The sequence below is a fragment of the Phascolarctos cinereus genome, unplaced genomic scaffold (assembly GCF_003287225.1).
Source record: "Phascolarctos cinereus isolate Bilbo 61053 unplaced genomic scaffold, phaCin_HiC Scaffold_726;HRSCAF=1367, whole genome shotgun sequence".
NCBI lineage: Eukaryota > Metazoa > Chordata > Mammalia > Diprotodontia > Phascolarctidae > Phascolarctos > Phascolarctos cinereus.
In genome coordinates this window covers 417,993,507-418,015,722 of record NW_027556098.1, presented here as the reverse complement: position 1 = coordinate 418,015,722, position 22,216 = coordinate 417,993,507, and the positions used below count along the sequence as shown (strand labels likewise).

General features: G+C 38.7%; 1 protein-coding gene across 1 annotated transcript in view; it reads left to right on the top strand.

Annotated features, from left to right (window-relative positions):
- Window positions 1-21,739, top strand: part of LOC110219879 (putative small intestine urate exporter) — a 49,171-nt gene extending 27,432 nt beyond the window's left edge. Inside the window, 7 exon segments of the mRNA XM_078145956.1 lie at window positions 1,437-1,555; window positions 4,750-4,911; window positions 8,718-8,850; window positions 9,231-9,372; window positions 19,330-19,392; window positions 19,394-19,418; window positions 20,879-21,739. Of these exon segments, the coding sequence (XP_078002082.1) occupies window positions 1,437-1,555; window positions 4,750-4,911; window positions 8,718-8,850; window positions 9,231-9,372; window positions 19,330-19,392; window positions 19,394-19,418; window positions 20,879-21,013 (779 nt within the window). The 3' untranslated portion in view covers window positions 21,014-21,739.
- Window positions 21,740-22,216: the final 477 nt, after the last annotated feature.

Here is a 22,216-nt window from a genome sequence, read left to right as displayed (position 1 = left end):
GACCAAAGACTAAGGCTTTGCAGGGCAAGGTCAGCAATATGATAAGGGAGCAAGGGACTCAAGAAAAGTATGTCATTGAAGTGGTTCACAATCATTTCAAGATGGGCAAAGGAGGACAGTGTAGTTTAAGGATGATGAGCTGGGAAAGAGCTGGTGAGCCAAGGTGGGTCAAGGCATAGGCGAAGAACAGGGTTTGGGATTGCAAAGCAGAGAGAGAGGTAGAATGACAATAGATTTCAGTCAGGTAAGGCAATGGTAGATTTCATCAACATGGAAATGATGCTGATAGCATTTCAATCAGGTCTAGTTTATCTAACTTTGAAGAAATCTGTCAAGGAGAGATCACTGGTGCTCCACATTGCCTCAACTAAATAGATCTTCTTAACACACACTGTTTAAAAAGGTGTCACTATTGGAGGGAATTCTGAGCAGTAGTCAGGAATCATGTACAGTGATCAATGTAAATTCCAACATCTGCATCAATGGCTTCTGCTCATCAAAATCACTCCAAGATTATCTGTTCCCAGGGGATGAGCTGCCTTCAAGAAACCTCTGCTTGAGATTCTAAAGAAGGGGCCACTGATTTTCTGGTTAAGTTCCAAGTCTATGGATTTAACAACAGACATGTTTTAAATTTCTTTTCCTCGTAAATTTAACAATCATCAAGAAACACACATTTCAATGTAAAAAGAAGAATAAACTGTGACATCTCATTGTTGTCATGTAAAAAGATAACTTATGGACCTCAGTACGGATTAATCATCTTCAATGAGGCTTCAGAGCACCACAGAGTAATCTGTGCTTTTTCTGAGCATATGTGGTTATTATAAAGAGTAAAAATAATAAGCCATTATTTTGTTACTGCCTCTTAGCTTTACCAAGCATTACAAGCTGGGGCTATGTCAGGGGCTCAAAATTTGGGTGAAAAGAAACCTCAGTTCCCTAAGTCTGAAAGCCCAAGATCTGCCCCATGCAACAAATTGAAATAAAAAAGAGTGACTCTAAGCAATTAAAAAAAAACAACTTAGACTGATATTTCCTACTGATCATTTCTTAAACATTTCTAAACCTGGCAACAGTCCTCAGAACGATCTATGCTAAGCTTCACTCATAGGAAAGAAGACATTACTCTAATTTCTGTTGCCACCTGTGATACTTAACACGTTGCTTGATAATAAAAGTTTGACACTTTGGAGGTGCTCCTAGAGTCAAACTTAGAGAATTAGATAAGTGGAGAATAATGATGTGAGTTGGAAAGCTGAGTGAGTTGGGGTAAAATCAAAAAATAAAAGGGCAATATTGGCTCACTAAGAAATGAATAGAATTCTGTGCATGATGGCTTTTACAAGATGGGGGTGGGAGCATGTCAACTTGGGGCAGAGTCATATCCATTAAGACACAACTCAAAAAGCATTAACTTGGTCCTCTTTCCCTAGGAGGCATCGGCTGTGTTTACTCTATTATCTGGTTTTCTCTGGTTTACGATGACCCTATGGAACACCCATTCATAAGTGACAGTGAAAGAAAATACATTATTTCTTCATTGGCTGAACAGGTGTGTTAAAAATAACAGCTGACTTGGGAAAAAGTCTTTGTATAAAATTTCTTAGATACTGATTTGGTATCCTAGACATGTGAACAACCAGTGAATATGTAAAATACCAAAAGTAATTTTCCAATAGATACGTGGTCCAGGGATATACATTAATGATACTCAAAAGACAAATTGCAAACTATTTATAGCTATGTAAAGAATGTTCTAAATTACTAATAATGAGGAAAAATGCAAGTCAAAACAAAGCTGAAGTCTTGCTTTACACCCAGAAATTGCCATATATGACAAAAGATGGGAATAGTTAGCTTTGAACAAGCTGTGAAATGATAAGCACATTGTGATAGAGCTGTGGATTATTACAAGCATTTTGGCCAGCAATTTAGAATTATGTGAATTAAGTGACTAAACTGTCAATACCACTTGACCTAGAGATTCCACTATTAGGCATATACCTCAAGGAAGATGATGATGACCATTAAAGGGGCACGTACACCAAAGCATTTATAGGATTGCTTTTTGCAAAGAACTGGAAACAACAAAAATGTCCATGAATTGAGGAATAGCTAAACAAACCGTGACACAGGAATGTAAAGGCATAGGACAGAGCTGTAAGAAATGACATGTGTGATAAGTACAGAGAAGCATGAAAACAGCTACATGAACTAATTAGAGAGAAGTCAGCGAGAGAAGTCAGCCGAGCCAAGCCAAGAAAACAATATACAAAATGAATACAACAATGGAAATGGAAAGAACAACCATCACAAAACTACTGAATGTTCGAAAGAGAGCTAAGAGCTTGGAAAAAGAGGTACAAAACTTTACCTGAACAGCGAACTCAGTGAAAATTAAAATGGGCCCCAAATGGAAGATAATGATTACATGAGACAACAAAAATGTTTAAAACAAAGCCAAAGGACCAAGAAACTTGAAGAAATGTGAAATATAGCAAAACAAATGACCAAAAACCAGAGGAGACAGAATTTAAGAAATTCAGGACTACCTGAATACCACACCCAAGGTGCTAGCAATGAAAAGGTTTTCATAAGAAAACATTAGGATAGGTTTTCATATGGAAAACTGAGAAAGCTCAATGCTTTAACACACCGAACTCCAAAATTCTGAGGATTTGGCCTAAGTCAAATCTAGAGTTGTTTTTAAGAGGTACTACAATATTTTTCAAAGTTTCAGCATATGAAAAGTTTCTATATAGATATTCTATATAAATGTTTTATTTATTCTTTTTATTCCCTATCATTTCCTCGTCAATGAATGAATACGAGAAGTAGAGTTAGAACTCGTATAACAACACATAATAAAAATACAAACTAATATTGTAAACAATGGGGGAAAAGAGAAATGTATATACACAGAGAAGAGGGCAGGCAAATAAAATAATTAGAGTAAATATCTGGGACTTTCTTTTGCTCTGGCATATTACTTAATCTAAAGGGAGCACAAAATTAATATTAGAGACATCTCTAGCACAATTTTCCACTGAAAATATGCCTTTGATTTTATAACCTTATAGTTTTTGAAATATTCTGCACCTTAATATATTCTTTGTTTTCTAGCTATTTTATTGAAAGCTACTAGCAAAGCAAATACATAAGACCTGCTTTAATTTGATGAAAAGAATAGAAAAGTGAATGCTTCAGAATTACAAAGACCAAGTTTGGCCAAAGAAAAGATGTTGAGAAGACACCTCCCTCAACCCCACTGCAGAGATGAGAGGTGTACAACATGGCATTTTGAGACTTTTGCCGTATATTGATCAGTTTTACTGATTTCTTTTTCTTGTGTTCCTATTTTTTTTTGAAAAAAAATTTTTTGTTATAAAGACGGCTCTCTGAAGAAGAAGAAGAAGTAGAAGAAGAAGAAGAAGAAGAAGAAGAGAGATATGGGATAAATTTAGGCAAAGCAAAAATAAAAAATATTGGCAAAAATTATTTTTAAAAAGAATGGTAGCTTTTCCATAGTGCTTAATGCTTTACAAAGTAAATTTATATATCTCTATCTATCTATCTATCTATCTATCTATCTATCTATCTATCTGTCTATCTACCTATGTACATCCTTACAACAAAGGTAAGGGTAGTAAGAAAATGTTACTATCCCTATTTAACAGGTGAAAAAAAAACTATAGCCCAATAAAATGAAGAAAGTTATCTCAGGTCACACAGCCAATAAAGGACTGAGCTGTCTTGAACTCAAGTCTCCTGTAGCCACCTTCAATGTTATTTCCTCGACATCATGCAATCAGAATTGAATGGCTCTGAGGGCTGTTCCTTAAGTTGCACCTATATTGGTCACAAGTGGTCAACACATCAGAAGTCATAAGAAAAAGGCTCCAAATCACTAATAACAGAAAGGGAAATGAACACAATTAGAAGGATTGGACTTTACACCCATAAAATTCACTAAATAAATAAGGGATGAAAATAGTATCTGTTGGAGGGACTGCAAAAAGAGAAACCCACAGGTGCACCATGTATTAGTTGAGCTTTGAATTGGCCCAACTGTTGTTGAAAATAATTTGGAATTATGTGAAAAAAAGTGATGAAAATATACAGAACTATTGAACTAATATTACTACAGCAAGATATACATTCCAAAGGTCAAGGGAAGATGGAAAGCTTGGAATAGCAAAATATTGACAGTGCCATTTTTTCTTAGTAACAAAAGCCTAGAAACAAAGTTGCCTACTGATTGGAGAATGGCTAGACAATCATAAAAATGAACAAAATGGAATATCTTATTGTCATAAGTATTTCAAACTATGCAGAATTCTAAAAAAAAAAATACTCCAGAAGACTTGTTATCACCTGATGCAGAGCAAACAAAGCAGAACAGAGAACAATGGACACACTGGCCATGATAATGTAAACAATCCAAGAGAGTATTGCAGTTGGAATTAGGGTGAAGATCAGCCTTGACTCCAGAATTGTAAGGATGAAACAACATAAAGAAACAAGTAAACAATAAATGGTGAAGTCCGGAAATAGTATCAGTGTGCTTTAATTGTCTCCTCTCTGCTACAAGGGAGGAGTCCATGGAGTCAGGAAAGTCATGTGAAGAGGTGACACAGGTGTTTGGGGGAAGGCAGAGGGAGAGGAAAAGTATCAAAACAATTTTTAAAAACTAAAAATGTTTGTGACAGCCTGACCAACGTATTGATAATTTGATTTTCCTTCTAGGCCAGTTCCCCTAATTGGTCTTTGCCTTTCAAAGCTATGATGAAGACTCTGGCAGTTTGGGCCATTATAATAGCTAACATTTGTCGATTCTGGTTAACTTGCAACTTAACAATATCGCTGCCAACACTATTAGATAATATGTTTGATTTAAACTTTGAAAAGGTAAGTTTATAATTCCTGCCTACTCTTCATTTATCTAATGGATTTTTTGATCAAGCAAGTACTTATGATGTTCAAGGCACTGGTTAGGAACTGGGCATTCAAAGGAAAAAAAAGACACAGTCCTTGCTGTCAAGCAACTTGCATTGTATTGGAGGAGACAAGTATAAATAAATAAGAATATATGAAATAAATACTGGAGAAGTTAGGAGGAAGGGGACTAGTGGATGGAGGATCAGGAAAGGCTTCATATAGAAAATATCACATAACCAGAGGTTTAAAGGAAATGAGGGATTCTAAGAGGCAGAGATGAGGTGAAGAAGAGTATGTTTCAGGGATGAAGGAGACAGCCAGTGAAAAGGTACAGAGATGGTAGATTGAATGTTTGTACCGTTCTTACATTTCTAACATTAACAACATTCTTATTTTTAAGGCAAAAAATCTTGTTTTGTGAGAAAACCAGGGAGGATCAGAGATGGTAGTCCCAGAGACAAAAGTGTCAAACTGTCTGTGTTTTCTTTCCATGGCAGTAAGCCAGAAGAGAGGAGAGTAGGGCTTGAAGTATGGTGGTGGAAATGTTGAGTAGGGAGAAATGAATGTATACAAGATACACAACAGGGGTAGAAGTGATGAGATTGGGTGAGTGACTGTATATGTACAGTTCCTTATCTTGGTCACTGGGTTGATGTCACAATGGGAACATTCAGGAGAGGGTTGGGTTTAAGGGAAAGTTGAGTACTGTTTTGGATGTGTTGAATTTGAGATGCTTAAGTTAGATGTTCCAACAGTCAGTTTAAGATGCATAGCCAGAAAAAAAAATGAATGAATGAATGAATGAATGAATAAACAAACAAATAAGTTAATGAATGAACAAATGAATAAATGAATAAATAAATACATAAATAAATAAATATGCAAATAAATAAATAGATAAATAGATAAATAAATAAATGGAAAGATCCATGGCCAGAGCTTCAGAGAAAGACTCAAGGTGGATTATAGATCCGGGAGTTATTGGTAGAAAGATGTAATTAAAGCCATGAGAGCCAATTCACTCACCAGATAACAGAGTATAAAGAGAGAAGAGAGCCCAAGACAAAGATTTAGGTCACACCTACAGTTATAAGGTGTGATGTAGAGTATGAAATAGCACCTGCGACTGAGAAGAAACAGTTCTACAAGTGGGAGGAAAGAGAGTACTGGTACCACGAAAATCCAAAGAGGAGCTAGGATCAGGTAGTTAATTGTCAAATGCTGAAGAGGTCAAGGATTATTTCAGTTCTCAATTGATTCCCACACAGGCAACACACCTGACCTCTCTGAAACCACAAATCATTGAACAGTAGTTAGAGAGGGCTCTTAAACCTGTACAGGGGCTCTTAAGCGTTTCTCTGTAATGGACCCTTTGGGCAATTGGTCTGGTGAAACCTATGGGCCCCTTCTTGGAACAATGTTTTAAAATGTATGCATTTTGGCACTCCTGGCACAGAGCAGGTTCTCAATAAATTTGATTGATTTACATAGGATCATAAACGGAACCAACATTATTGACACAGTTATCAAAATATTTTTTAAAAGTCCAGCAATCTTAAATCTATAAATCTGATTTAGTACAAAATCCCCACTTAAAAAGAAAAAGAACATGAGCCCCAGAGGGGTAAAATTATTTATCCATGATTCCATAGTGATGGCAGAGCCAGGAACTAAATGAACCCAACGTGTTTGGTTCCCAGTCCAATGTTGTCTTTACTACTTCAAGTTATCTGTATGACGCTTCTTATAGCTCTCTCTCTCTCCTTCTGTCTCTCTCTCTCTCTGTCTCTGTCTCTGTCTCTCTCTCTCTCTCTGTCTCTGTCTCTCTCTCTCTCCTTCTCTCTCTCTGTCTCTCTGTCTCTGTCTCTGTCTCTCTCTCTCTCTCTCTCTCTCTCTCTCTCTCTCTCTCTCTCTCTTCTCTCTCTCTCTCTCTCTTTCTCTCTCTCTCTCTCTCTCTCTCTCTCTCTCTCTCTCTCTCTCTCTCTCTCTCTCTTTTGAGGCAATGGGGGTAAGTAACTTGCTCAGGGTCACACAGCTAGTGAGTGTTATGTGTCTGAGATCACATTGGAACTCAGGTCCTCCTCACTCCAAGGCCAGAGTTCTATCCACTCTGCCACCTAGCTGCCCCCTTATATCTCTCTTGGAATACAATGGTTGAAGTATAACCAAGGAGAACATATATGGACTCTATAACATTTCACTTAAGGATTTTAGAGTATAGTCAGCAACATGCCTGAAAGCAGCCTCTATCTGAAACTATCTCCTCTGCTTACTATGGGAGTGCCTGTGATTTAGGAATCACTCCTTTAGGTTTTTTCCTAACATAAGCATCTGTAATTTCTTTAAATGCAAATTCCTTTGGGAAGGGTGAGATACTAACTTGGTTACCAGTCATTGGAACCTTAGTGTGACTTAGTATACAAGAAATCAGAAATGGACAAAGTCCATGTGGTCCTCTTGGCAAAAATACTGGAGTGGTTTACCATTTCCTTCTCAGCCTTATTTTATACATGATGAACTGAGGCAAATGACGTTAAGTGACTTGCCCAGGGTCACACAGCTAGTAGGTGTCTGAGGCCACATTTGAACTCAGGAAGATGAATCTTCCTGAGTCCAGACCCAGCGCTCTATCCTCTTTGCCACCTAGCTGCCCCAGGTTACCACTCAATTAGTTTAAGCACAATAACATAATGCTCTAACTCAAAAATAAGTGCTCTATTCCAACTTTCTGTGCTGCTTTGCAACAGTTAGCTGAGAAGAGAGACCTGAAGAAATTGGAATTTTGATGGAAGGAGCCAAAAGGAATAATTTCAGGTTGTATAGTACTGATACCATTTACTACCAATGTGGGATGTATGGGATGTTAAAGGAGGACCAGCACCTCTGGTGTGAGGTCTTGCTGAGCCTTCTTCAGGGCTGATCACCCACCTCTGCTATCGACTTGTTATCCAACTCTTCTCTGTAACATATACAGTGGTCACCCCCTGGTAAAACCATCTTGTCAGATAGGCTAAACCAGGTTGAGGGTAACTGACAAGCCTCAAACACATTGGTGGTAGGGGGATGTCTGCCCCAAGTATGTGAAGACCTCCCTCAGTGGCATGGGCAGATGAGAACAATTTGTCCCAATAGCCATGAAGGCAGCTGAATCAGGCACTGTGGAGTACTTAGAGCTTGGTCAGACATCAAAGGTTCCAAGGTCATTCATTGCACCCAGAAATTGCAAGTCATCTTGACTTTTGTCCTGCCACTGGACTTCAATGACCCAGGAAGAGAGAGTGAGACTGATGACTTTTTGCAACTCTGCCTCACTTAAGTCCAATTTACACGCAAGTCAAGACATCACCAATCATCCACTATTTTACCCCAATATCATGATGTTATTGGTCCTCTTTGAAAATGATAGATGAGCTACCTATGGGCTCTTGGGCCAGTCCCTTAAACCAATCTGGGCCTCAGTTTTTACATCTATAAAAAGAGGGGGTTGAATTAGATGAATGTTAATGACCCCCTGGCCATAAGTTTATGTACCTAAGGTAAAGGTTCTCTGCACTCTGAGTGCATGAGGGGATCTGTGTTTTCTCTGCACCAACAAGCAAAGATGTACACTTAGGAGGGAGACTGAATGAATCAAACACAAATCTCATCTACTACTTTTGCCCAGCAGCCTGTCTCTGTGACCAGTTTAGATAAGAGTACACCTTGCTGCTATGGATGAATGAATGAATAGAATGCATGCCCACCTTACTCAATTCTGCACAATTTCTTCTCCATAGAATGGGTTTCTGAGTGCACTGCCTCTCATTACTTCATGGATCAGTATGACTCTGGGAAGTAAAATAGCTGATTTCCTCCTGTCCAAGAAGATTCTCAGACTCATCACAGTTCGGAAACTCTTCACATTTGTGGGTAAGGACAGTGTCATATATTCCACCATTTCGAGATTTCTTGCCATTTATTTCAAAAGTGAGTTGAGTAAATAATCACTTACTAAGCAGCCACTATGCACAATGTCCCATGTACTCAAGATACAAAAACAAAGGGGGCAGCTAGGTGGCACAGTGGATAGAACAGTGGCCCTGGAGTTAGGAGGACCTGAGTTCAATTCTGGTCTCAGACACATAACCCTCACTAGCTGTGTGATTCTGGACAAGTCACTCAACCCTAATTGCCTCACCAAAAAAAAAAAATTATAAAAACAAGCAAAAAGATAGTCCCTGTCCTCAAAGCGTATTTTCTAATGGGAAAGACAACACATGTATGCATTTTTGTGTTCTTGTGCTCTCCAGGAATGTTTTTCCCATCTTTATTCACCGTAGCTATCCCATATGTTGGCTCTACTACTGCTGTAACCTTTATGATACTGGCTAGCTCAGCAAACACGCTGTGTTTCTCTGGATTCTTCATTAATCCCCTAGACTTTGCTCCCAGGTAAGATGCTCTGCCTTCTTTCTTCTTCCTCTGGCAGTGTGCAATTGTGGAAAGAGGCTTAATGCAAATCCCAACTCCAACACTCTTTTGGGGAAGAAGGAGGGGACAATCAAAAAGATATGGCAGCTTGGGTTGTAAGAGAGTGAGGAGTGAGTGAAATGTTCAAACCTGGAAGGATGATGATATGCTTACAAAAATAGGGAAAAACTAAGTTGGACAGTGCTAAAAATAGAGATAGTTGAACCCATGGGAGCTCATCTGTTAAGACAGGGAGCAGAGAGGGAAAAGGAAAGGAGACTGAGGAGGAGTGGTCAGAAAGGAGAAGGAGACAGTAACCAGGAATAGGAAGTGGTCAAGAGTGTCCAAAACTACAAGGAAATTGAGTTAAGGTTAAAGAATAAGTTAAAGATTCAGAAAAATACCCTAGATTTGCAATTGAGAAATTGTTAATAACCTGGAGACAACCTGTGGCCATTATGAGTGGTATAGGAAACCAGACTGGAATTAATGTACATGGGAGTGAGAAGTAAGAAAAAGGAGAGCAATGAGTGCAGTTGACCCTTTCTGGACATTTGGGTGCAAAAGAGAAGGGTAGAAACAAGAAAGAGTTTGATTGAATGGCAGTATAATGGGAAAGACTTTTAAAGATGGGCAGGGGGTAGGGAAGGGAACCTAGGTAGGTTTCTAGGCAGAAGGGAAGGACCTGTAGAGATGGCAAGACTGATCTTTAGATATAATTCCCAAGGGAAATGGGAGAGCATCAAGTTCACACGTAGAGGGGTTGGCTTTGGTGAGGAGAAGGTGTGGTTCATTATCAGAGATGTGAGCAAAGGAGGAGAAGACAGTCAGTAATGTGGAGGTGGACTGAAAAATAGGAAAGGAAAGTGAGTGAACGTGTGTGGCAGCCAATTAGGAAGAATCAAAGGTGCATCAGGTAATGAAATAATTACGAAGACAATCCAGCATTGAACTTTGGCAGAGTCCAAGCAGCTATAGAACAAGGGAACAAGTCAACAAGCATTTACTAAGCCCCTCCTATGTTTCAGGCACAGGGATAGGAGCTGGACATACAAAGAGGAGAAAAAACAGCCCCAGGGCTCAGAGATAACATAAAAACAACTATTACAGACTCACTCTCTCTCTCTCTCTCTCTCTCTCTCTCTCTCTCTCTCTCTCTATATATATATATATATTATATATTATATATATATATATATATATATATACATATGACAAATTAGAGATTAATCTCAGAGGGAAAACAGTAGCACTAACGAGGAAGCAGAAAAAGTTTCTTGCAGAAGGTAGGATTCTAGGTGGAGTACAGTGTGTAGCTTCATATCAGTTCAAGATGCAAAGATGCTTGCTGAAATGCACTGAATTGATGACACTATTCATAATGCCTGAGCATAAAGTTTCTTTACAATCAACAAGCCTTTCATTTTTCTCGTTGCACTTTCCTTATCAATATTTCACAACATACTTCTAGCTGTTGTGTTCTGGTCCTATCTTTGCATTAAAGTCTTGAAGTAGTGATGTCTATGTTGATTTAATTTGGAAGGTCTTATACAGTCCTTTATAGAATTGCTCTTCCATTTCATCCTTTGAACACAAGTTGGTATGGAAACTACATTTTTTTTTTCATGGCCCTCTTTGCTTTTTTTTTTTTTTTTATAAATACTTGAATGGGCATGCAATATGAGATTACTAAACATCCCATGAAAACCTGTTTCTTGTAGCCATTAGATGTAAGATAAAATCAGCTCCACCATCCCCTTCATTTGTTTATCCCAGGAGACCTTTGAAACCATCTTTCAGTTCAACTGCAACTTCCTTCTGTCTTCTGCCTTTATTGACAGCGAGGATGACAAAACTGATACCATCCAGTTCCTCCAAGAGTATACCTATTTGGTTGGCTAGTGGACAAGGTTCTTACACGTAAGGCAGCAAAGGCTAAATTCATAGTTGATATACAAGTGTTATGATTCTTAGCCCCTCAATTCCCTTTTCTGCTACCCTGTCCCTGCCACTGAAGAAACCAAAAATGGCTACACTAAAGTGAGGACTATTTCCTATGTTTCTTTGTTTCTTGGGTTGCTATTACCAAATATCCCCATGCAAATAGCTCAATAAAGAAGAGCCACTCTGTATTTATGTCACATTTGCTCTCTAAGAAGAAAACTCTATTTATTTCCAGGATTTGAAAAACCCAGAGCCTTTCCATCATAGCAGAACCAGACAAACCACTGTCTGCTAGGATAGCCTTCAAAAACCCAGGGTCCCTCATGTGTTGCAATCAGTCTACAGAATAGGACTTGTATGAAGCTTTTTAATACTTTCCTTATACAGGTTCCTATGTATTCTTTTGTAACCTTAACCCCCTAATTGTGACATTATGAACAGTGCACAATATAGTAGGATTATCATTTCATTTCTGCCACCTTTTAATGTAGGGCAAAGTCACCATTATATTTGGTTTCACAGGGGGAGGTCTAAATAAATAAGTTTTATAGCTTAGATACGGGCTTAGTTGATAATGGATAATCACACCACATGTGGTGGGAAATACTCCAGGTCATTTATCAAAGCCAGACTTGTGTAGAGTGAGTTTCTAAATCAGAAATTGGTCAAGGGTTTGAGTTGATCATCAGAGACCCAGGAATAGAAGTGGTTCTGCAGTCGACCTTGTAGTCTCATGAATCAGGACTTGTGATTAACTGCTTGACATAGGATGAGAATAAGTCAGTGGAAAAGTAGAAGCTCTTGTCATTGCTTATATGTTTATGGTTATTAAAACCACTCAGCCTAAATGACTCCTTATTGGGTTCTATCATTTATAACTACAACATCAAATAAACATCACAGTTATCACACTCTTATTAGCTTTCATGATTGCTTGATAATGAGGATAGCATGTAATGGCTCTTTAAGGTTTGTGAAGCACTTTACAAGTATTGTTTCACCTTATCCTCACCATAGCCCTGGGAGGGGGGTTGTATCATTATACCATTTACAGATGAGAAAACTAAGGCAGAGAAAGGGTAAGTGATTTGCCCAGGATTGCACAGCTAACAAGTGTGTGGGGCCAAATCAGTTCAGGTCTTCTTGACTGTAGGTCCAGAATGCTATCCACCATGCCTTCTAGCTGCCTAATATCATACTGGTGATAAGATGGAGACTATGGGTTACTAAAACCACCAGATCTTTTTCAGACAAACTTCTAACCACATCCACCCCTTGTGCTCCTATAAAGTTGGTATTTCGTATGCACATATAGCACTTTACATTTATCCCCTTTAATTTTCATAGTATTCAATTTGGCCCAACAACACTATCTTTGAAGATTATCTTTCTTTAATTTCCTAACTCTTGCATCCAGGCCCCCAGGTTTTGTTTTCATTTGGGGGTTTGGGTTTTTTTTTGCAGGGGGTAATTTTTAAAATTGTAAAATTAAATATAAAACAAGAAAAGAAAAAAGAAACAAAATTAAAACAAACTTAAATAAAGCTAAAATGCAAAATAAGAAAAGAAAAAAATGCCAGGTGCACAGCAGAACATAAGAATGGATTCAAAATATAAAGAAATAAATTTCTGTTTTAAGAGAGCCATACAATAAATATTATGCATTATGTTCAGGACTGTCTGTCTCTTCTTTACTTCCACATAGATTTTATTTTGTTCTCTGCTGTCAATTTTTTACTTTGTTCTATTATCCCCCTTCCTTTCCACCTTCCCCAAGAAGGCTACAATTAAGCATGTATGTGTGTGTATACACACATACATATATACATATGTACGCATATGCATAAACACATCCATACATATACACATACATACACTTCCACATACATACACATAGATATCTATAATCTCACACAAATATACACATATATATTCATGTGCATCTATGTACAATTGTACTATACTTGCTTGTAGTCTGTTTCTGTAAGGGTGGTTAACATCTTCCTTCATAAGTCCAAGTCTTTCCAAATTTTTCTAAATCCACCAACTCATCATTTCTTCCACCACAACAATATTCTAACCTTATACTGTCTACTTATTTTAAATAGTCTAACAGAGCTGGGGAACCCACAGCCTTAAGGCCATATGTGACCTTCTAGGTCCATAAGTGCAGCCTTTGGGGTAAGCCCAAATTTTACTTCCTTTTAATAAAAGGATTTGTTCTGTAAAATTTGGATTCACCCACCCCTGGACCAATATTGATTAATATGGCTGTCATACACTGTAGTTTCCTTATTTTTCTCTTTTGATTAAGTCTATTTTAGCTTTCACTTTATCTGAGATTGTGATTACGACCCTAACATTTTTCCCTAATAAATTCGATTCCTGAATTTTACTTTATTTAATGCTTGTCTGTATCTCTTATTTCCTATCCCTCCTAACTTCTCTGCTTTTCTTCTACCTGCTATCTTGCCCTGCTATTACTTAAGCTATCTCCTCCTCCACAGCACAGATCCCTCCCATATGCTTTCCTCCCCTTTATACTTCCCCCCACACTTTCCCCTTGACCTCTTGTTTCTATCTGAATTTTGAAGACTTTTATAGCCATCCAAAATATGTTATTCCCCTTCAATCCCATTTCCATTATGTAAGCACCCTTCTACACCCCCCTTATCCTATTCCCTCACCTTCTTATTCTTTATAGATATAGAAGACTTTTATTCCCTTCTAAATGAATATAGTATTCTCTCTTTAACCCAGATCTGATGTGAGTAGGGTTCCCTTCAAAAATCATCCCTTATCTTCTCTCCCCCGCATCCCCTTAGCCTTTTAGTTCTTTCTGAATTTTATACCCTTCTAGATACATATGTAGTATTCCCTCTTTACCCCATTCCCAATGAAAGTAGGGTTCCCCAAGTACCAGCCCTGCTCCATCATCTAATTCCTCTGTGTCAGTTCTTCCTCTCACACTTCATTTGTATAAGATAATTACATTTTTTACCTTTTCCTAGGTGGTATTACTTTTTAGAATCACATCATACTCAGCTCTGCCCCAATCTTTTCTTTCAAACTCCCAGTTACTAATTAAAGTCTTAGAATACAGTTTATATTTCCTAGTATAAAAGTAAAGTCTGTCCTTATTAAGTCCCTTGTAATTACTCTTTGATGTCTATCTTATATTTCTCTTGAATCTTGTATGTCAAATGTTCTACTCAGTTCAGGTCTTTTTGCAATAAATCTTGAAAGACTGGCAATTCATCGAATGCCCCCCACTTTTCTTCCATTCAATATTATACTAGACTTTGCTGGGTATGATATTTTTGGCCAAAACTCCAGTTCTTTTGCTCTTTCACATACAGTGTTCCAAGAACACTTCAAGTATAGCCACTGCTAGGTCTTGTGTGATTCTAATTGTGGCTCTGCCTATACTCAATGTTCTTTTTTTCTTGTTGCTCATATTTTCTCCTTCAGCTGGGAGTCTCAGAATCTAGCTATGATATTCCCATAGGTATTACACGTAGGATCTCTATCAGGAGGTGATTGGTGGATTTTTCGTATTTTTACGTTCCTCTCTTGTTTTAAAACTTCAGGACAATTTAAATATTTCTTGTAATATTGTATCAAGATTCTTTTTCTGATTGCAGCTTTCAGGTAGTCTGATCATTGTTATGTTTTCTCTTCTTGATCTGTTCTCCAGATCAGTTTTTTCTCCTTGTGGGATATTTCACTTTCTCTTCTATTTTTTCATTCTTTATATTTTGTTTTGTTATTTCTTGGTCTCTCATAACTTCCCTGCCTTCCCCTTGCCCAGTTCTAATTTTCAAGGAGTAATTTTCTTCCTTTTCTTTTCTTTTTCCTTTTCTTTTTTTCTTTTTTTTTGGCAAGGCACTTGGGATTAAGTGACTTGCCCAGGGTCACACAGCTAGGAAGTGTGAAGTGTCTGGTCTGACATCGGATTTCAACTCAGATACTCCTGACTCCAAGGCTGACGCTCTATATCCACTGCACCACCTAGCTGCCCCTATTTTCTTTCTTAAGATTTGGGATCTCCATATCTACTTGGTTGACTCTTTTCACAATCTTCTTAGTTTTTTTGGATTATTTTTCTTTATTTTTCCTCAATCTCTCTCATTTTAATTTTAAAAGTCTTTTTTTTTAAGTTCTTCTATGAATTCTTTTTTAGGCAGGTGACTATCTGACATTGCTTTTTGGAATAGGAAAGGCTTTTTAAAAAATTCAATATCCTTCTCTGAAGATGAACCCTGGTCTTCTCTATTCACATAGTAACTTTCTATGGTTGGGTTCTTCTTTTTTGCCTGCTCATTTTTAAAAATTATATACCAATTTGTTGTTGTAATCACCTGCAGTCCTTGGATATGGGGGGTGGTGCCTCTGGCCTCAGGTCCTCCTGTGGTTGTGCTCTCTGGCCTGGAACTGAAACCAAGAACTCTGCCCTCCTGTAAGTGTCCACAGCCAGGGGAATCCTTCAAGTCCCAGAAGTGCACTGCTTCTGCACTTACCAGACATGTGCTGGCTGCTTCTCACCCAGGGCTGTGTCTCAACAGCACAGCTGGGCCTGGCCCTCCTCATCAGCAGAGGCTCCCTCAATCTTCCCCACTCAGATGCCCAACTCCCCACATTGTGCAGGAGGTGAAAATTTCTGTGGCTGAGGCCAAGGCTGCCTCCCAACACAGCTAGCCCCAGAGCTTGCCGCTTCCTATTTCAGCAGAACTAGCCTGTAAATGTTCACATTTCGTAGGTTTTCTTCCAGTCTTCTTTGCTTGTCTCAGGAGGGCTACAGTTCTGTCCCAACTCTTGTTTATTTTTACCACCCCAGATTCACCTTGAGGCACTATTTTGTCTTGTTTGTGGGGGAAATCCGGACAGCTTAGAATTTTCTGACTTACTCCACCCTCTTTTCAGAATCCCCCTCCCTGGTTTTTCATCATCTGTAAATGATTAAGATGCTATGTATGAGACATAACCAGACACAGACCTCTTAGGCATTCCACCAAAGACCTCTTGACAAGCTGATGTCCAACCAGTAATTATCATTCTTTGTAACTAATCGTTCAACTGGTTTTCACTTCATCTTCCTGTCCTATCACCCAGCCTGTGTCTTTCCATCTTTTCTACAAGAATACCTTGCAAGATTTTGCAAAGTGCTTTTACAAAATCTCTATAAATTTTTACTTTCCTAACATTTCTCTGATCTACATGTCTAGTAGTCCCACCAGAAAGGGGAATGAGATCAGTTTGGCATGACCTGTTCTTGATGAGGCCAGGCTGGCTCTCTGTCATGACTACTTCCTTTTCTTTGATGCTTATCAGCAATCTCTTTCATAATGCATTCCAGATTTAGGTCAGGAATTACAATCAACTTCACTGACCTATAGTTTGTAGACCTCATTCTCTTCCCTTTTTTAATAATTTGGAAAACATTTATGGCTCTTCTTAACATTCTTTCAAAAATCAACCACAGTATTTCAGCAAACACATCTACCTGTTCTTTCTGTGCTCAAGGGCATGATTTATTTGTGCCGGATGACTTGAACTTTTTAAAGCTAGGTAACTCAGTGGATAACATGGAAATTAGTCAGGAAGATGTGAATTCAAATCTTGCCTCACAAACTCACTTGCTGTGACCCTAAGCAAGTCAATTAACTTTTCTCTGTCTCAGTTCTTTCATCTGTAAAACTAGAATACTTATATATAGCTCACTAGGTTGTTGTGAAGCTCAAATGAGTTAACATGTATAAAGAAGAGCTTTGCACATCTTGAAGCACTATATAAATGTTAGCTATTATTATTTACTAGGTGCTCTTATCATTTATTTACTTATCTTGGGTATCATCTTCCAATGAGATATTCTTTTCTGTCCTTTCCAGTACAAAGATAATTCTCTTTGGCAAACAGGGAAAAAAAAAAAGTTGAGCAGCTCTGCCTTCTCTCCACTCTTAATCATCTCACCCACCCCAAGCAGTAATCACCTCCCTTCCTTGAACATTTTCTCCTCCCTAATACAGCTGTAAATCAACTCAAACTTTATTATCCTAAACTATCTCACCAGCTCATATACAAACATTTATTATGTACTGTTCATTCCATCTTTGAAATCTCTCTCAAATTCAGTCTCTGCTCTATTTTCATTAAAACCACCTTAGCAGTGGTTAGCATTGCCACCTTCCTGGATTACTGCATTATTATTCTAACGTGTCTTATTGCTTCAACTCTGACAGGCAGTGTGGTATAATGAATGGTGAATTTCATGTGGGATACCAAACCCAAGGTTCAAATCCTGCCTCTGATATTTTATAGCCTTTCAGTCATGGGAAAACCAACTCGGTGGGCTTCAAGTTTTCTCATCTGTTAGATGGACACATGAGGATCTACCTTGGCACTCAAATGACAAAATGTGCATAAAAGTTTGGGTAACTTTTAAAATGTTGTCTAGGGATGAACTCTGAGTGCAGTTTGAAGTACACTTTTTTTTTTAACTTTTGATTTACTTTCTGTTTTCTTTAGCAACATGGCTAATATGGAAATACGTTTTGCATGATCTCACGTGTATAAGTAAAATAAAATTGCTTATCTTCTCAAGGGAGGGGGAAGGGTGGGAAGGAGAGCATTTGGAACTCAAAATGTTTTTAAAATGAATGTTAATTTTTTCTACATGCAATTGGGAAAACTTAATGAAATAAAAAGTATTTAAATTGAAATAATGCTATCTAAACATAAGCTAGCATTGATTCTTTCCCTCCCAGCTCACTTCTAATCCATCTTTTTCATGGTTCCCAAAATAATCTTTCCTTATGCACAGACTTGGTCAGGTTATTTTTCTTCTCAAAGAAAGGAAATCTTCAGTGACCCTCTACTGCTGAGCAAAGAAAATTTCAGTTTGGTTGTCCAGGGATTTGAATTCTACTAGAGGAAGATGACACAAACTCAAATAAGAAAGCTGAAGCTTACATAAAGTAATAAAAACAACTTCAAGGGGAAGAGAGAAATAAGGATCCAACCTCCCTCTCCCCTTTTAAAGCATGGTAGGCTTTTCATAGTGCTTATATTTTCAGCCTTATATCTTAGAAGATGCTTTCTTATGCTCTAGTAAAACTGGATTATTCTTCACCCTGGTGCCTGCCCTGTACTTTCCAGCCTTCCTGCTTTTGCTTAATTGTTCCCTGTGACTAAGCTATCTTTCCATCTCCTTGTTACTTATTGAATTCCTACCCATCCTTTAACAATTCAAATGTCACTTTCTTCATGAAGCCTTCTGGGAGCTCCACTTTGTAACAACATCTTCTCTTTCTTCCCAATAGTCATAAGGACTAGCTGTATTTGGCCACCGAAATCAGAATTAAAAGCAATGGCAAAGGGAAAGGAGGAGAAAAAAATGGAGAGAAGTTGCCAAGAAGCTGACTTGGCTTAATCCACTGAAAAAATGTAGAAGAGCTTAGAACTCCTAAAAAGTGGACAAAAGCTCCTCCCTTGGGAACCCATTTTCCTTCATAGGTGGACTTCTAAGGAAGCCTGAATAACCATTTGTCAAGGATATTAATAGAATTGTATATCAAGAACTGCAAGGGACCAAAGACTCCACTTCACTTAACCCCTCATTTTACAGATAAGGAAACTTAGGCCCAGGAGGGTTGTTTAAGGTCTCCCAGTAAATTCAGTGGACTCCTGCTCAAGTAGCACTTGTAAGGTACTTTCGAAATTTGATACACTCTTCCCTAGGAATAAGAAATATATAGCATGTGAAAGGAAAGAAAGAAGGAAGAGAGAGACAGGGAGAGACAGAGACAGAGAGAGACAGAGAGACAGACAGAGAGAGAGACAGAAAAAAAACAGAAGACAAAAAAAGAGAGAGGAGAAAAAAGAGAGAAAAGTTGAAAGAGAGGGAGAAGAAGAGAGAGAGAGAGAGAGAGAGAGAGAGAGAGAGAGAGAGAGAGAGAATCAGTGCTCTGTTTGACCTAAAAACCTTTCTTCCCACAGATATGCTAGCTTTATCATTTCGCTGGGAACTACTGCCATGTTGATTTCAGGGCTCATTTCTCCCTGTTACTGGGTACTTCATCAACCAGGTAAAGCATCTACACTTAAAAAGTATTTGAACTCTGTGTAGAATAATCACTGAATGGAGACAAACACAGAGGAGGAAGATGAAATGGACTCAAAGGACTATAGAGTATGGAGCAGGAAGGAACTTTAGAGATTAGCTATTTTGACTCCTTCATTAACATAGGAAGAAAGTGAGGATCAGTGTGTTTGAGTGACCTACACAAGTAATAAGCAGCAGAGTACAAACTCCAGGCCCTTCCCACCAGTCACGCTTTGAGTTGGGATTGAGGAGGGAAGGCCACAGTTTAGGAGAAAACTCTCAGGGGGAGTCCCAGAAACAGGGAAGGGAAGAGGTCATTCCTTAGGCCAGGACTCCAGGTTACATTTCAGTGAGGAGGGAGAAGAGGGGCCACACAGCCATAGGTCTCTCTACTGGATACCTAGGAAAGGATCATCTGCTTTCAGAGCCTATTTCAGAGTCTCCCTGTTACAATCTGTATAGACAAGTCTCACTAGGTGGCAACAGGCTCAGTTCTCTATCTCTTACCTCATATTAAAGGTAGAAGGCTCAAAAATCCTACAGCCTGGCACCCCTCTACTGGGCAACTGGTAGGAAGGAAACCCAGCTGATAGGAGGCCACACAGAGAGGAAAGGACTCAGGCAAGTGGAGAAGGAGTAGGAGAGACCACAGCTAAAAAAACAAGAGGACCAGGACTCATCACCTTCTCCAGCCCCATGTCCCCCTAAAACACACACACACACTCATACATACTCACCTGAAGCAATAGGAGGGGCTGCAGTCTATTTCCAGGAATTCTAAAAGTTCACATTAAAATTCCTCAATAAGAACAATTCGTCTTTGTACAATGATGTGTATGAGTGTGTATGAACCTGTAATGTCATCGATTTAGGGAACTCCCTGAGAGGACATTCCCTGGCTCTGCAGCTAGAGTCTCAGAGTTACCTGAGTCAATGAGGACCTAAGTGATTTCACCAGGGTCCCAGAACTTAGTATGAGGCTGAAGAGAGACTTGAACACAAGCCAGTGCTTCACCACTGCTTCTCCAATGGAGGATTAAAGTTTACAAATCACTCTTCTCAGCCTATGAAGCAAGTTGTGCAAGGTTATTATCTCCATATCTTTATAGATAAGGAAATGGAGGCTTTGACCAAACAGGTGCTCCATGGTTACAAGATGAGTGTCAGAGTCTGCATGTATACGACATTTCCTCAAGCCAAATCCCAGACTCTGTCCACTGCATCCCAGTGTTTCCCGAAACCCTTTGCTTCATCATATTTTGAAGTTTCATTTAACCGCCACTAACTCAATCACAGGCACTTTAATTAAAACCAAAAATGATAATCTTATAGAAGGCCCTCCCTGACCTGAAGAATTTCATGTGTTTTTTGAGAAGATTGAGGAAGGTAGAAACTTTTTTGGACCAACATTAAATCTTGAACTGACAATTTTTGCACCCACAGGATAATGCAACTGGCTGGAAGAACGTTTTCTTTCTATCATCTGGCATTAATCTATTAGGAATGATTTTCTACCTCATCTTTGGCCAGACAGATGTCCAGGATTGGGCCAAAGAGCAGAGACTCACCCGCTTCTGAGGAGCCATGGGAAATGAACTGAAAATTAGTTCTACCAAAAACATCCTTAAGGATTTTTAGTGTCATCCTTGACTTCTCAACTCTCAGGCAATATACGCCAATGTCAACCTTGTCTTTTTAATATCCACAACACCTCTTGTGTGTGTCTGCTCTTCTCTACTCACTTAGCCACCACCTAGTTCAGGACCTCATCAAACTTGCTTAATCTGTTGGAATGACCTTTTGCATCTCCCTACCCCATCTCTTCCCCACTCTGCGATGCATCCTCCCCACAGCTGACAAAATGATTTTCCCAAAGCACAAAACTGATCATTTTACTCCCCTCCAATCAAGAAATTCCACCATCTCCCAATTACCTCTAGAATACACTACAAACTAGTATATTTGAAATTTAAAGCTCTTCACAGCATAGCCCCTTCCTACCTTTGTGGTCTTCTTATATTTTATGCCTCTCCTCACATTCTGCATTCTGGACCTGCTGCTTTGCCTTCTCATTATTCTGCACATATAACATTTTCATCTCTACTCTCCATGACTGCGCACTCACTCGCATCCATACCTGGAATATATTCCCTGCACACCTCTGCCTCTTGGAATCTTACATTTTCTTCAAGATTCAGCTCAAGTGCCATGAATATTTTACTGGTTCCCACCCCAGCTGCTACGGGACACTCTCCCAAAACATACCAATAAAATATTCATTTTGTATTGAGAAAATTAAAATTATTTTGTGTCATTTAAGAACTCCATTCTATAACTCACCCTATTTTATATTACTGCCCCATTTTGTATATTTCTTCCAGCCACATTTCTCCATCCTTGAGTTAAGCTCAGGAATACAGTTTTCTCTCTGAGTCAATTTAAAGGTATAATTAAAAGGGAATGTTGTTATCCCTCTGACCATTACCTCCTAGAACATCTGCTTGTTGTCTATAAGTCCCAACCAGATTAACCTGGTACCATCCCCAAAAGTGTTTTCATCCTTGCCTGCAGTTATAGGTGATTGGATATCCTCCAATATGACATTGAGGCCAGTGGTACTGATGCCCTAGCAAAGATGACAAAAGGCAGATGAGTCCCATAAAACAATTAACATTCCATAATTGTCAGAGAGGGCCAAAGCACTTTTCTTTGTATAGCCAATCATAATCTTCCCCAACTAACCTGACCCCTCTTCTCCTGTGTTTCAGTAAAAAAGATCTC